The sequence below is a fragment of the Pediculus humanus genome, genomic scaffold (genome assembly GCF_000006295.1).
Source record: "Pediculus humanus corporis 1103172107449 genomic scaffold, whole genome shotgun sequence".
Taxonomy (NCBI): Eukaryota; Metazoa; Arthropoda; class Insecta; order Psocodea; family Pediculidae; genus Pediculus; species Pediculus humanus.
Genome location: NW_002987070.1, coordinates 48,862 through 65,141, shown reverse-complemented (window position 1 = coordinate 65,141; position 16,280 = coordinate 48,862). Strand labels below are relative to the sequence as shown.

The following is a 16,280-nucleotide window of genomic DNA, read 5'->3' as shown; positions in this document are numbered from 1 at the left end:
TGAATTAATTTCATAAGAAATCCGTTCTATTTTCCCTTCGGTAACGGAAAATGATTCTAATTTAGGCCAAGCTTCAAATGCAAAATATTTTAAATCTTGTAATGTTGCATTTAATATATGCATGTACCTTACTTTGGCAAGTTGTATACCTAAAACAAAAACCCCTTTTATGCGTTGTCCACGGAATGCATAAAAACATTTAAAAAAGAAAAAAAAACTTACACACATACCTGCACATCGTAAGTTATTGTTTAATTGATAAGGATTAGTTATGTGACAGCAAAAAACAGAATCATTATTCAAGGTTTTACACAAACAGGTTTCTTTTTCTTGAAGCAAACTACATGCTTCCTCCTTAACTCCAAAGCAAAGAGTTTCATTATTATTATATACATCCAATGGCGGATTTATAACAACAACATCTTTTTCCTGATTAACTTTTCCCACAACATTTTCCTGATTACTTTTCAATACAAGTGTTTGAAAAAATATTATTAACCATATGTACATACCTGAAATGTAACAATATAAAATATAAACAAACAGACAGACAACTTTGAAGGGGGTGGGAGTGGGGAGGTGGGAAAGAGAGAGAGAGAGACAATTTAATTTGTCCTTTGATAAAAAAAAAAAAATTTTTTTTTTTTCTTTTTATTTGTTTTGGTGAAAAATATTCATTTTTACTCACTCGATAAAAAAAAAACTTAAGGGGAGGAGAGGGGAGAAAGGGAGGAAAGGGGGGAAAAGAAAAAATGATTTTATATAATTTTTTTTTTTTTTGTTTACTCAGCAAAAAAAAAAAAAAATAAAAAAATAAAACGATAGCTATCGATTTCGTACAAGCCTTCTAGGGTAATAAAAAAATTCTTTGCTATTTTTACTTTGTTATAAAAAATTAAACTAAAATTAAACGAAAGTTTTAAAATAATAATAATAATGATAATGTTCGATTTTAAAAATAATAATAATAATAATAATAATAATTGACGTAATGGATTAAAATAAAAAACAAATTTTTATAAACTTGACATTTTATCATACAAAAAAAAAAGAAAAATAATTAAAAACGACGACATTAATTTTTGAAACTTAATTAAATAAACTAAATAATAATAATAATAATAATAATAATGTAAAACGTAATTAATAAATAAAAATTAATTAAAAAAGATTTTGATTAAACAATGAGTTATTTTAAATAAATAAATAAAATAATTACCTTTTTAAAATATTAATCGTTAGTTTTTTTTTTTTTTCGTTTCTCCAATAATAATAAAATAACGAACAAAAATCATTTTAAAAAAAAAAAAAAAAAACCCAATAAATAATAATAATAATATTTTTATTTTAAATAAAAAAAATAAAATTTTGACCTTTTTACGTTATATATAATTTATTTTTAGTAACAAAAAAAAACCTCATGGTTTGTATATTATATTTTTTGATGGAAGAAACTCGTTTAACTAGTTGAATGCGATTCACGGTTCGAACATTGTTTCAAACATTTTTTTTTTTTTTTTTTTTTTTTTCGTTTAGAAGCAAAGAAGGACTCGATCACAATTTCATATTCGTTTAAATTCCCTTCTATTTTAGATAAAAATTAATTTAAAAAAAAAAGTTTTTTTTTTTTTATTATTATTTGACGGTTATTCAAAAAGTTACGGTTAATTATTATATATACGTATACATATTACGTTAGATAAAAAAAAAACAAAATGGCGGATTGTTTTGTTTGTTCGTTACGGAGAAATATTAAGGAATTTAAAATAAAATAAAAAATTATATATATGACAGGATTTGTAAAAATTAAAATTTATTATTATTATTATTATTATTATTATTATTTTATCGTAATTATGTTTTTTCGTACAAATTTTTTTGAATAAAAGTATAAAATCTTCACGAAAAAAAAAATACATACAAGTATATATGACTTAATTTTTACCGCCATTATTTCCGACATTTTGTTTTTTAACAAAATCATGGATTTTCGTTTAGGGGGGAAAAAAAATCGAATTTTTTATACGTTAAATTTTTTAAAAACTTTATATATATATATATATATTTTATATAAATATTTGATAATAATCAACAAAATTGCTTTTTTTTTTTTTAGTTTTCTGTACAATAATATTTTTTTATTTTAAATAATAATTATTATCAAAATCTGAGAGAAAAAAAAACATTATTATTATTATTATTATCACTAATTTTATGAAAAAAAATGAATTTTATTTTAAAAAAAAGTAATAGGATGATTAATAATTACATAATTATTAATTTTGTACAATAAAAAATATTTAAAATTTTTTTTTTTTTTTCATAATTGGAAGGAATATTTATAATAATTTTCTATTTGGAAATAGGATGTTAAAAACAAAATGTTTTTATTCTCGAATTTTCTTTCTTTCTTTTAAATGATTTTTCTTTTGAAAAACTTATTATTACTACATTTTTAATAATCGAATCACTTTCCATAATTTTTTTTTTTTGCAAAAATTAATAGCATGAATAATGAATGACAATTTATAGATGAAAAGAAAGAAAAAAAATTACTGGGATAAAAAGAAACTAATTAAAACAATCTCACTTAAGTAGGAAAAAATAAAATAATTTAATAACCAACAATCCCTTAAAAAACGTTTAAAAACAGGATATAAATGATTTCATTAAATTAAATGAAATAAAATTAAAAAAATCTTCTTCCCCTTTAAAGAAAAACGTTTTTCATGTTTTTTTTTTCTTTCCATATTTCTTTAACCCTAACCACCGACTTTAGAGCATAAAACCAATTGAATATATATATTTATATGTAATAAAAGTTATCATCAATTATATTTCAATTTTATTTTTACTATTTTTTTTTTGTTTTTTTGTTTTTGTTTTTTTTTTTTTCTCTTCAATTTGCATTGATACAAGTTATTCCTTCTTTAGGTAAATTTATATTTTGTTCGGTTAAAGGTTTTGAATTTATCTGCCTTCCTTTTCCCCCTCGTCGACTACGATTTTTTTTACTCGAATCGTGTTTCTCACTCTCTTCTCCACCACTCATAGATACCTGAAACGAGTTAAAAATTTATATAATAAATAAGTAAAAAAAATTCAACAACCGCGTCAATCTACGTTATTACATATACATTATACCTGCTGTAAAATTTGATTAGAGTTACTCTGTTTGATTTTTCCAGATTTTCCCCTTATCGGCTGATTGCTCGAAGCTTGGTACAAAACTGCTAAAACGTTACCGACGGCTTTTGTTCTACCCTCCCGAAAAACCATTCTTTGACCAGGTCTTATGTATTCTGGATGTTTTATAAATCTAAAATGAACGATTGCCTTGTCTCCCGTTCGCAAACATTCTTGAGACATGCTTAGAATAGATGCTGTTTGCCTTATGCTCCCGCAATGAACTATTATTTATTTTATGAGAAAAAAAAAAAGAATTAAATATAATACGCAGGAGGTTAAAATATTTTTAAAAATTGATACTTAATTTTGAAAAGTAAACAATGCTTACCCATTGCCTGATAACGAGAACTAATTGTTGTAGGATGATGTAAAACCAAAATTTCTCCCTGAAATTCCCAACAAGCTTGAGGATTTAATAATGGCGATACCATGACCATTCCTTTTCGAATTTGAGATCTTTTTATCTATAAAATATTTTTTGATTTTATCCCACCGTAGGTAATAAAAATAACAAAATGATTTAAATCGTAATTAATTTCGTTTACTTTTTTTAAAGCGAAAGATGCTGTTTGACCTCCTCGAACTTCAGACACTGCCATCCTCTTTCTATGTATACTTTTTATTGCAACTGGTTGAAAGTGTCCCAAAGGATCGGGACCCAATAATAATGTGTCGTTGAGTCGAACTAATCCTTTTAACGTTGTACCTGATACTACGGTTCCAACTCCCTTTGAAAAATTTTTACAAATAGTAAATAGATGAAATAAAAAAGGGGAAATACTATTAAAATTAAAATTAAAATTTAAATTTAAATTACCGGCACAGAATAAGTATCGTCTATTTGAAATTCCGCAGGCTCATTTTCTAAACTAGGAGTTCGAGTGGTCAATAAATTAAGGAACATTTTCAACAAATCGAGATTTTCTCCATTAACGTTAGATACTTGAAAAATTGGGCACAAACTGTCAAATTAAGATAGAATTATTTTTGAAGTGTGAAATTTTTTAAGTCGAAATAAAATCATAAAGCAATTGTTAAAAAATAATTACCGCTCCGATACAAAATTAGTTGCGGTGGTAATAACGTCATCCGCAGTTTTAACCATAACTGGAACTTTCCTACAACCTGGAGATTTCAAAACACGAACCAATAATCTTAATGTATCTTGTAAAATATTCGGTGGACACATGTCTATTTTTGTAACAACCGTAAAAACCGGTACGCTAAGTGCTAACGCTAGTCCTAAATGTTCTTTGGTCATACCCACGACTCCAGCATTAGCACCAATCTGAAAATAATTTTTAGTTAAAAAAAAAAAAAAAAAACAAAACCTACTAAGTAAAAAATTTAATTGTTGTTAGAGTAATAAAAACTGAAAGAAAACATTAAACTAACCATAAGCATTCCAAAATCAGGTGCATGTCCTGTCATTCCAAAAACTGTTGTTTTTAAATAACGTTCATGTCCTGCTAGATCTATAAAAGTAATTACTTTTGATGATCTTTCACAAATTTTAACCCAATCAAGAGACCCATGTTCAGGATTATTTACAACATTTCCTAAAAAAAAAAATCAAGAGTTATAATTTCTAATTACCAAAATAAAGAATTTGGAACACAAAAAAAAAAAAATTTAGATGTAAATGTTTAATTAACCTTTATTATCAAATCCTAGAATATCATTACCGACTGAACTAGTTCTTCCGGTTTCTTGCTCATGTTTGTGCCTAAAAAGCTTTTGACGAGCAAACCCTCTTCCATTATCAAGTTCTCCATGAGTAAGAACTCCCAAAAGTGTTGATTTACCAGCATCTACATTTCCAACTACTGCTACCCTAAATTATTATCTCTATTATTAATTTATATATAAAACTAAAATGTGAATTGTTATTCAAAATGTTTTAGTAAACATCAATATGTTATTATTATCATGACAGGAGGATACTCATCAAAGAAATTACACAAAATTTTTCAGGAATAGAGAATATAAAGATAAAATTAACATGTTTACTTTCAAATTCAATAAAATAAGCACCCACTTATATAGTAACATACCTAATTTCCATAAAGTCATGTTCATCTATCTTTTTTCGAACTAAAAACTGTGCTGCAAAGCCTTTATTACATTGTTTTTTTCTGAGTAAAACACAATCAGCATCTAATGATGCAGATAAGGATGCTAGTGTTGCTGAAGCTGCATCAAATTCTTGCTCAGATAAGCCATCCTCTCCGACACCATCTAAAAATAATGTTTTTAACTAATTTAAAAATTTCAACTATATAAAAAATTAAATTAATTTTAAGATATACTAACCGTGTGCCATGCCAATATCATAAATTGTTTCCCCATGACTTTCTTCCAATCTCTCTTTTAATCTTTTCTGCAAAAGATCATATTGCTCTGAAGTTGGACTAATCATTACCTCCTGTAATAATTACTTATGAGTATTATAAATTAATTATTACATTACCTATTTATTAATATTTTAAAAGTTGTACCTTCCCCATCACTAAAGAATAATTTTTAGTCATATTATTAGTAGGTGACATTGGTGCAGTTTTTTCTAATTGAACTCCTTTAGCTTCCTTTGACATAATTTTAATTAAGTCAGTATTTAATTCAGCTCATCTAACACCCACTTTGAAATCAAATAAGTTTTTAACTAAAACAAAAATTATATTTTACACATTCTAAATTTAAATATTAAAATATTTTAAGGAAATTTTTTAATTAAATTTATTAATTTGTAATCATTGAAGTTAAATAAATAAGCACAATATGTCAAATGTAAATATCACAATCACAGAATTTTGCTTTTCTAAAAAATACTTTAATTTTTTTTTTTTAATTATAAAATATATAATAAAAAAAATACCTTTCCAATCTTAAATACATCTGTTAACAAATTTGAGTTCCACTATCAAGGATCAGCTAAGGGGTCATTTTTATAATAATCCTATTTCATATAATGTTTATTCCCATTTTCATGATTTAAAACTAAAAAATAAATAAAGAAAAATTTTCTTTGAAATAATAATGGGGACTGTAAAAAAAAAAAAAAAATACAACGTATTTAAATATGTAAAATTATCAAAAAATATTTAAAAGTAAAATTTCTTTGTAATAATAATATTTGATTAAATAGATTAGAAAGATTAGTGACATATTTTAAAAAAATACCATCACTTTTAAACCAGATAAATTAAAATTATCTAATCGTTATTTATACGAGAAGTGTTTAAATAAAAGATAAATATTTTCAGAATAGTATTAAATTTAAAAATAATTATATTTAATAAAATAGTATTTACATCTATGAAATAAATGGTACTAACCCATTCCAAAAATACCACATTTTCAAAAATTGCACATACGTTAAACCATTTTAATAAGCAGGCTGTGAATTGTGAATAACATTCAAGTAGACAACGTTGGCGATATTGACTTAGTTAAATTTGACGTGTTGATCACGTGCCAATTTTTTTACAGTATTTAAAAATTACTGTTTATTCGAATTAAAATCGGTTAACGACACTATGAATTTTTGCTTAGGTATATTAAGGTAAACATTTGAATCGTATTTTATTATTAAGCTAAGTTATTCAAAATTCATTCAAATTTCTATCCATTTATATAAATTATGTATTATTTTACTAATAGCCTATTAATTATCAAAATATATATATTTAATTTTTGTTAGAAATTTTGCCGTGTCAGAAAAATTTAAATAGTTTTTCAGTTGTTATTTTTATTTGACCAAAATCGTAATCATGTTTGAAATTTATTTTTAAAATTACAAATTAATGAAGATTATAAAGAAATATTATTATTCTAAAATACAAGTGAAAGTAAATTTTAAAATTAATTTATTTTTACTTCCGTTTTTGTTGTTCGCATAAATTTTATATATTAGGCTTATCGAATGATATTAACTACCCAACGGTTTTTTTTAAAATTCAATTACTAGTATCGAGCTTCTTTTTATTTTTTTTTTTGTAAAAGTATACATTAAAATGTATATTTTTGATAGATATGATTTCCAATGTATTTTCAAAAACAATCAAAATATTTTGTCCTGATATTGACTCTTTTATACAAATTAATTATCAAACAGTTAACCTCATGATCACGAATTTATTTCATTTTAAAAAAAAAACGAAATTTTAAATTAAATTTAAAAAAATAAAAAAAACATAGAAATTTTAAATGATCATTATCAATATTAATAATTAATGGCATTTTGGTGTAATAAAAAATTTTAGGATTGTGATTAAATTTCATATTTGGTAATAATCAAGTCTAGCCAAGACACGTCTTGCTGAGGCGGTTCTTAAAATATATATTAAGAAACTTTGTAGTCCATTCTTTAGTAAACCTGAGTTATTGGTAAGTAAAAAATTTTTTCTATATTTAAATTTTCAATAATAGATTAATGCTTAAAAAAAATTAACAAATATAAATACATATAAAATTGTGTAAATAAGTATTTATTGAATTTAACATAAACATGCAGGACATCTTAAACAAAACATCAGACATGTTTAATTTGCTACTAGATATTTTTTTATTAATGTAATTTTATTTATCATGTAATTTTAATCTTGTCTTATATTTTGACATCTTTGATTTTGCTCATTGCTCTGAAATTAATAAAAATAATTTCCTTTTTAATTTATAAATTAAAATATTAACTTTAGTCAAAATTAAGTTTATTTTTATTTGAGCAAAAAAAAAAATTAATCATCTTACCGATTTCAAAATTAACAATAATAGAATAAAATAAAAATAAAACTTAAATTTGTCATCATTTAATAATGTGTAAAAGCAAATTATTTTCAGTAAAAACTCATTTCATTGACATTAAAAAAATTTTAAATAATTACAGAATGGTGAGAAATTAATGATAAAAAATGGAAATTAATGGTTCGAGTGTCATCATAAAAAACAATGTTAAAGAAATGGGTCAAGAACTGGCTAGCCATCTAGAGAAGATAGCAAACTTAGCTATTGAAAGAGATGGATGTTTTAAAATAGGATTGACTGGAGGTTCTTTAGTACAGTTGCTAACTCATGCTCTTGCCACAATTAAAACTGATTGGTTTAAATGGTTTGTCTTCTTTTGTGATGAGAGAATACTTAGTCAAATTGATATGGAGCCACTGCATAAAGTTTATGAAAATCTGTTTAGTCAATTAAATATCCCAATACCGAATGAAAATATAGTAAAGGTGGATACCGATGTTTCCCCATTGGAATCATCAAAAGATTATATATCTAAACTAGCTTTGCATTTTCCTCCTGTGCAATTTCCCAGATTTCATTGCATATTATTAGGAATAGGCCCAGATGGACATATTTGTTCATTATTTCCAAATGATGACAAAGTTTTAAGTGAATCTTCAGTGTGGGTTGCTCCAGTTATGAATGCGCCCAAACCACCACCTTGTCGAGTGACATTAACATTCCCAGTATTGAACAATGCTGAGTTTTGTATAATTTCAGCTTTTGGAAGTGAAAAAAGTGAAATAATAAAGCAAATATTCGGTGGACAAGATTTACCAGCAGCAAAAGTTAAACTTGCTAAGGGTACTTTGTTATGGATTTTGGATAAAAATGCTGCCCCGGAATTATTACAAACGAATAAATCAGTATCTTAGTTCAAAAGATTCAATTAATAAAGTCTGAATGTGATAATTTAAAAAAAAAAAAAAAGAAAAGAAACCTATACCGGGCTTGTACCGAATTTATTATATAGAAAAACGGGTAACAAAAAAAAAATTTTAAAGACAATTTTTTTCGAAATTAGTTTTCAGTGAAATAACCTTAAAAAAAATGTCATTGAAAATTTTTGTAAATTAATTTAAAATATTTATTAAACTAAATTCAATTTTTTTTATATGTATTCTGTGTTAAAATGTAAATGCACATGAACTCCACATTATACCTTAGTTTTTTTCTTTTCTAGTTATTGATAATAAAGTAAAATAATTGGTTTTTCCACCACAACATCAAAATTCAATTTTTATTTACAATTAAAAATCTTAGTTTTAATTATAGTTTATTAGATGTTTAATTTAGTTTTTACAATATAGTATTTTTTAAAAAAAAAAAAAACCAAATCTCAGTATATTTAACATGAAACAGATCTCAAATGTAGTCAATTATTGTAATTAAGGTTTATAAAAATAGGTTCTAAGTTTTTGTTTCTTAATCAGTTTCTTATTTTTAGTACAATACTATTTATTATTATTAATTCACTGGCATAAATTATTATTATTATTTAAATTCTTAGTCAGATTATTTATTTATTGCATTAGAGTTATTTTAAATAAATATAATATGAAAAAGTTTTAAATTATTGGAATTAAAGCTTTATTTACCCAAAGTCTGAGATATAAAAAGCATTACGTTTTAAAAAAAAATTTTATTGTAAAAATTAACAAAAACAAAATGCTTTAATTAAGTTTTTTTTTTTTACTTTAAATGTATATTATTAAAATAGTGTTTTGTCAAAATGAAAAAAAAAATAAAAAATTAAAATTTGTGTTTTAAAAAAAAAGTAATGTGTCATTTATTATTGTTTATCTTGAAATATTTTATTTTTTACAAAGTTTGATGATTTATTTATTCTTCCAATTAATGTAAAAACCTTTTTTTCAAATTTTTGATAAGTTTGAAGTCATTTAAAAATAAAAAAAAAAAAAAGCAAAAGGATTTTATTTTTTATGATTTTTAATAGAAAAATTTTTTGTAATGAAGGTTTTAAAAATAAGTTTCTTATAAACTAAATTATTTTTTACTATATTTGTAGATGTTTATTTGTAGTCAAAAGTTTTGAAAAAATAATAAGAAAAGAATGATTTTTAATGTGTATGATTTTAGTTATTATTATATAACGTATTAACCGCCATTAAACATTGGAAACGCGCTTAAACGATTTATAAATTGCGAATAATAATTGTTTGTATCAAAGTGAGTTATCGATAAGAAAATGGAAAACGGAAAAGATGGTGGAAAAAGCAGTGGGAAAAATAAAAAAGTTAATAATGAATTTGTACTGTATAAAAATAAGTATTTACTTTCGTGTAAGTGGAAAAATTCCGTTGACGTAAAATTACAAATGGCGGATCCATATTTTTTCTTTCTTACCGGAATAAATGAAATACCCGATACGTTGGATGAAGATTTAACAATAACATTCCCAGGTATTATTATTATATTTTTAAATTTTATATCTTATTTTAAATTTAGTTTTTTTTTTTTTTTATCTTATTCGTTTTGGTTTTTATTATATAGAATTATTAGATAAAAGCTTAGGAATTTTAGATCATAGTCTTCATATAAATTTCATGGTGGAATTACCTTGGTTAATGGCTCAATATGCAATTAATGATTTATTTAATCCTTCGATGACTATTTTGTACGATGTCCAAGATGGAGATCTCGCGAACATTCCAGAACATTTAAATATAAAAGCAATAAAAATTAAATCGCCTTATCCGTTTGGACATCATCACACGTAAGTTAATTAATGATATTTATAGAAAAAAATTTGAAATTTATTATTATTATTATTATTATTATTATTATTATTATTATTATTATTATTATTATTATTATTAAATTATTACTATTAACTTGTCCGTAATTTTTAATTTAAAAGGGTTTTTTTTATGATTTCAGAAAAATGAGTATTTTTTTTTATACCGATAGAAGTATACGTTTTGCTATTTATACGGCTAATCTAATTGAATCAGACTGGGAAGATCGAACACAAGGGTAAAAATTTAAATTTGTGGTTATTTTTCCAAATTTTTAAAATTAATTAATAAATAGTTTTATTAAAATACAATTAATAATTTTTCTTTTCAGAGTTTGGATCAGTCCAAAATGTCCATATTTAGGAGATGATGTACCAATTAATTATGGCGAATCTGATACATTGTTCAAATTTGAAATTTTACAATATTTAATATCGTATAAATTACCGGAAATTCGAAATTTACTTATTAAAATTCAAGAAACGGATTGTTCTTTAATTAAGTTAGAAAAATATTTTTTAATTTAAAAAAAAAAAAAATTTTTTTAATTCCACTTTTTTGTTTGTCATTAATTTTTTTAAATTAAATTTATAGAGTTTTTTTCGTTTCTTCTGTGCCTGGTTCAGTAATTGATAATTTCGGTTATATAAAACTTGGTAAAATTATCAAAGAGCACGCTGTTGAAAATTCAGAAGACAAAGAAAGGATAGTGATACAATGTTCATCAATAGGCAAGTATTATTATTCTTATCCTGGATACAAGTGACGTCATTTATACAATTAGAGTAATTTGAAAAACATGTTAAAAAGTCTTCAAGCATTGATTAAATCGTTTAAAATTAGGATCACTCGGACCCGCACCTGATTCTTGGTTACTCAACGAATTCGTAAAAAGTACCTCCTCGAAGTTATCATCGCCTCAAGTTTCCATTGTTTATCCATCCGTTAGAAATGTTGCATCAAGTATTTATGGACTTTCAGGAGGTGGTTGTTTACCATATTCTAGTGGTACTCATATCAAGCAACTTTGGTTGAATAAATATCTAATGTAAGAGGTTAAAAAAATTTATTAAAACTTATAACGTAATCAATAACTTAAAAAATGTTTGTTAATTTGATTTTTATGTTTATTTACAGGCAATGGTATTGTGAACATCGTAAACGTTCAAAAGCGGTTCCTCATATAAAAACATATGCAAGAATAAATGAAGATAAAGAAGAAATTTCTTGGTTTTTACTCACGAGTGCCAACCTATCAAAAGCTGCTTGGGGAAAAAAATTAAAATCTGGAATGTTGCAAATAATGTCATACGAAGCAGGAGTACTTTTTTTACCTAAATTATTGGTGAGTACCTCTTAATTATCATATTACTCCGAATAATCTCGGTTTTAACGGTTTAATGAAAAACTATATAATTTATTTTATCACGCGTTTTGTAGATAAATAAAAATGTGTTTAAAATTAAAAAATTTGGATATAATTCCGGAAATGATGATGAATTTCCAATACCGTACGATATCCCTTTGACTTCTTATCAAGAAACTGATCGTTTATTTTTGTTCGATAAAAATTTTAAATAATCGATTCGATTTACCATTAATTCGACCAAAATTTGAAGAGGAATTTTTACAATAATTTGTTTTAATGCCATGATGAGTGCTTTCAAATATAATATTATGAGGTATTGAGAAAAAAAATTTTAAACAAATTTACTTATTATTGCATATTTATTAAAATTGTAAGTTTAAAAGAAAACTTTATATAAATAAATTTTACAAATAATTTTTGAACTTATCACTTTGATTATTATTATTATTATTTTGACCCTTTAAGTAGCACATATCAAATATTGACAATAAAACAAAACTTTTTTTTATTAAATCTTTTTAAAAGAAATTATTACTCATGACGTAATACACCATTAAATACATTAAAATAATGCGGTAATGAATAATATTATTTTATCACAAAAGTTGCAATTAATTTTTATATAAATCACATCAATTTTCAAAAAAAAAAAAACAAAACAAACTAAACTGGTTGCATATTTTTATTTATTTGAATATACAAATATCACATCACCGGTAGTTTATTAAATCTAAATAATATAAATAATTTTATGAAAAATAATTAGTATAAATGATAAAAAATTAGTTTGCTGAGTTAGCTACATTTTTTTTTTTTTTTTTGATATTTTATCAGTAAAAGAAAAGCTTTATTTTAAATATATATTTTTAAAAACATTAAATACATTTTATTGTATGTAAATAATCGATTTTATTCATCCCGCCCGAATAAACAACTTAAAAACTATAAATAAAATTTAAAAAATAAGAAAACGTTTAAAAAATAATGATATAATAACCCCTTTTATAAATTTTTAATGCAGAAATAATAATTAGGACTAAAATGATTTTTAAGCTATATAAAAACAATAACAATAATATAAAATTTTATAAACGATTGCCTAAGCCATTTTTTTTTTTTAATAATTTATTAATTAAAATTATTAATAATAAAATACTTAATGAGACAGAGAGAGAGAGAGAGAGAGAGAAAGAGAGAGAGTAAATACTTAATTTTTAACATATAAAATAAAAAATAATAATAATAATAATAAAATTAACAAATAAAAAACTTTGTACTTTACACATTTATATATATATTATATATTTTTATATAAAGAAATTTATTTTGCACATATGAAGCAGAGAAAAAAAAAACAAATTATAATATTAATTATTTTTTTTAAATTATAATTATGGCAAACTAATTTATAATTATTAAAATAATAAAAGATAAAATGAAGAAATTATATCATTCAAAAATAAAATTTATATATATACTCTCATTTGTAAAAATAATATTTTGCTCAAGTTTTAAGCATTTTTAACGTACAAAGATTTAAATTAATAATCAAATTATTATTATTATTCCTTAATTTAAAATTATGTACACGTTTATACAATAACCATACTTTTTGATGGAAAGAATTTAATTTTTTCTTTTTTGTTAGTTAAACACTTATAAATTCGTATTGTTTTATGCAGAATTTAATAACTGGAAAAAAACTAAAGTCTGTAGTTTGATTTCAGGTATTGAACTAAAAGTAGGGATGGTAATGGAAATTCATTTTTTGGATTTTCAACTCGTACGAGTTTAGCGTTTTCTGGTTTTGACACGAAACCTTAAAAAAAAAAATTTCAAAAATTTTGATTTTTATCAATTCGATTATTAAAAGTGACTTTAATTTAAATTAACTCACTTAAAGAAGCTAAATGATGATAATCAGATACTGAATGAAGTAATAGCCTTTCAAAACTTGATAAAACTGGTGAAATGTATATTTTTTGAGGTTCTGCTGAAAAAAATGAAATAATTTCTCCTTCGAAATATTCAACCATTCCCAGAGGAACGCTTTTTTTCCTCAGTAAACTTCTCAATGTTTTATTAATTGCAGGCCTGGGAAAAGCATGTTTTTTTTTATCATTTTCCAACAACTTTCTTTGATGCTCTTCGCTACTCGATATAAATTCATTCCATTTCTAAAAAAAAAAAAAATAAACTATTCTGATACTGTGATATAAAAATAATGTGAATTTCTTTTTTTTTTTGAATGTTTCAAAGTCTTTCGACACAAAAATACACCTCCATATTGATTTTTCAACATAAAATTTGAATTAACAAAAAAAAAAAAAACAAAATATAAATCACTGTAATGAGTAAACTGAAATTTTTTTTAAAAACTTGGAAGATTTCAATAACAAAAAAAATGATAATTTTAAATAGGTAGATAAAAAAAAAAAAAAAACTCACTTCTAGAGCTTCTTCGTCATTTAATAAAATAGAAAAACCAGACTTTGAATTTTCAATAAAATCTTCTATTGTAACTTCTTGTAATTCATCTTCTTCTGTTAATGTTAACAACTGATGGGCTGTAATTTTTCATCAAATTAAAATTTTGAAATTGAACATTTGAAAAAAAAAGTTTTCGAGTAAAAGAGAAAAGAAAAGAAAAGAAAGTAGAAACAAGCCTGTTCTAATAAGTGTACTGATTTTAAAAAAATATATTATTTTACAAAGTATTTTTACAATAAAAATTTAGTGTTAAGTAAAATTAAATTTACCATTATGATATCGTCGAAATTTTTTTTTCCCACTATGATTTTTTAATGTTGAAAATGTTGAACCAATAGTTGGGGGTCTTGGCCTCAAATTAGGTACATGCTGTTGAGTTTGAACTTCTTCCTCAGTCCAATAATTTAATGTTTCATCATCACTTGAAGGTATACTATAAATTAATTCAAAATAAAAATTAAAATATTATAAAAAACATTAGGTAATGTCGAAGAAAAATAAAATCATTTAGTTTTCTTTATAGAAATTTATTTTTATACCATTGAAAGATTGAATAAAATATTGACATCAAAATAATATAAAAGTAAATCCATATTTTATAAAAGATAATGTAAAAAATTAATAAATCAATTTTATTTAAATTTTTATTAAAGTTAATAATTATATTAGGTGTTTACATTATACAACATTTGTGATTTTAGATAAGGAAAAAATTATTTTCTTTAAAAGTTAGTTTAGTTTAAACAATTGTTGTTTACAGTCAAATACAGAGGTTTACCTTGACAAAATGCAATGTAATCAAATGTTAACAAAGCTAAAACTTTTCCATATAACTAAAAAAACTATTTGAAATTATTATGTTTATGAGTTTAAATGTTTATGTTATATTAATAATTAATGTATTGAAATATAACAATAACAGGCAACTTTAATTGTATTTCTTTTCAATAAGAGCTTATATATGGTATACATCATTTAAAAACGTAAAACAAATAAAGAACGTTCTTTATAATTGGCAAAAACAAATATCAACTAAAGAAAAAATTAAATTATATACGAAATTAAAATTCTTTCACTTATTTCGCAATAATTTAAAATCTATAACTTACTATAAAGTTTCCTCCGATATTGTATATTTGACATTAAAAAGATTTTCGTTTCTTTTAATAACCCCCATTTTATATAAATTTACGTTTGAATAAATTTACGTTTCTTTAAATTTGAAAGAAATTATATATATAAAAAAAAAAAAAATTCTTATTGAAAATGAATTTTATCAATTTTAAACTAAAATGCGCAATATTTAAAAAAACCCAATCTGTATACAAACAATGTATAAATTAATTTTACTTTATTTTATTGATTTCTTATAAGACATTAACTACTATAATTAAAAAAAAAATTATTAACAATAATTATTTATTTATTTTATAACTTGATTCAATTAAAAATTAAAATAATTATTTAAAATAAACTATTATTTCAACTGTATTTCTTTGTCATCACCTTGACCACACAATTCGGATTTACTTGTCTTCTGCTTTTACTTTTCAGAGTTACACAGTTTTTTAATTGATTACATATTTAATAACTGTAACTTTTTTTATTTTTCTAATCATTTACATTATTGAATTGCAATTAATATATTATTATTATTATTTTCGTAAAGTAATTTAAATTTAGTTTTTGAT

At 23.0% G+C, this 16,280-nt stretch overlaps 5 protein-coding genes across 5 annotated transcripts in view; 2 read left to right on the top strand and 3 right to left on the bottom strand.

The window, feature by feature from the left end:
• The window catches only part of Phum_PHUM097950 (protein halfway, putative), a gene marked incomplete at both ends in the record, with an annotated part of 2,073 nt that extends 1,563 nt beyond the window's left edge, over window positions 1–510 (bottom strand). Inside the window, one exon of the mRNA XM_002423901.1 lies at window positions 231–510. Coding sequence (XP_002423946.1) covers window positions 231–510 — 280 coding nt within the window. The remainder of the gene's footprint in view (window positions 1–230) is intronic.
• A 2,389-nt stretch (window positions 511–2,899) lies between these two features.
• Phum_PHUM097940 (GTP-binding protein, putative) lies at window positions 2,900–5,783 on the bottom strand (the record flags this gene model as incomplete). The annotated part of the gene is made up of 11 exons (XM_002423900.1): window positions 2,900–3,058; window positions 3,145–3,410; window positions 3,518–3,653; window positions 3,735–3,917; window positions 4,007–4,151; window positions 4,239–4,477; window positions 4,585–4,748; window positions 4,845–5,023; window positions 5,244–5,427; window positions 5,503–5,614; window positions 5,688–5,783. 11 exons carry the CDS (start codon window positions 5,781–5,783, stop codon window positions 2,900–2,902), a joined length of 1,863 nt encoding a protein of 620 aa, XP_002423945.1.
• Window positions 5,784–8,099: 2,316 nt separating this feature from the next.
• Phum_PHUM097930 (6-phosphogluconolactonase, putative) lies at window positions 8,100–8,846 on the top strand (the record flags this gene model as incomplete). The annotated part of the gene is made up of 1 exon (XM_002423899.1): window positions 8,100–8,846. The coding sequence occupies one exon, from the start codon at window positions 8,100–8,102 to the stop codon at window positions 8,844–8,846; it is 747 nt and encodes a 248-aa protein (XP_002423944.1).
• A 1,334-nt stretch (window positions 8,847–10,180) lies between these two features.
• Window positions 10,181–12,311, top strand: Phum_PHUM097920 (tyrosyl-DNA phosphodiesterase, putative; the record flags this gene model as incomplete). Its single annotated transcript, XM_002423898.1, has 9 exons — window positions 10,181–10,228; window positions 10,280–10,394; window positions 10,486–10,708; window positions 10,873–10,968; window positions 11,062–11,232; window positions 11,325–11,461; window positions 11,574–11,778; window positions 11,868–12,075; window positions 12,171–12,311. 9 exons carry the CDS (start codon window positions 10,181–10,183, stop codon window positions 12,309–12,311), a joined length of 1,344 nt encoding a protein of 447 aa, XP_002423943.1.
• Window positions 12,312–13,802: 1,491 nt separating this feature from the next.
• Window positions 13,803–15,766, bottom strand: Phum_PHUM097910 (uncharacterized protein; the record flags this gene model as incomplete). Its single annotated transcript, XM_002423897.1, has 5 exons — window positions 13,803–13,900; window positions 13,997–14,276; window positions 14,548–14,666; window positions 14,859–15,022; window positions 15,699–15,766. The coding sequence occupies 5 exons, from the start codon at window positions 15,764–15,766 to the stop codon at window positions 13,803–13,805; spliced, it is 729 nt and encodes a 242-aa protein (XP_002423942.1).
• Window positions 15,767–16,280: the final 514 nt, after the last annotated feature.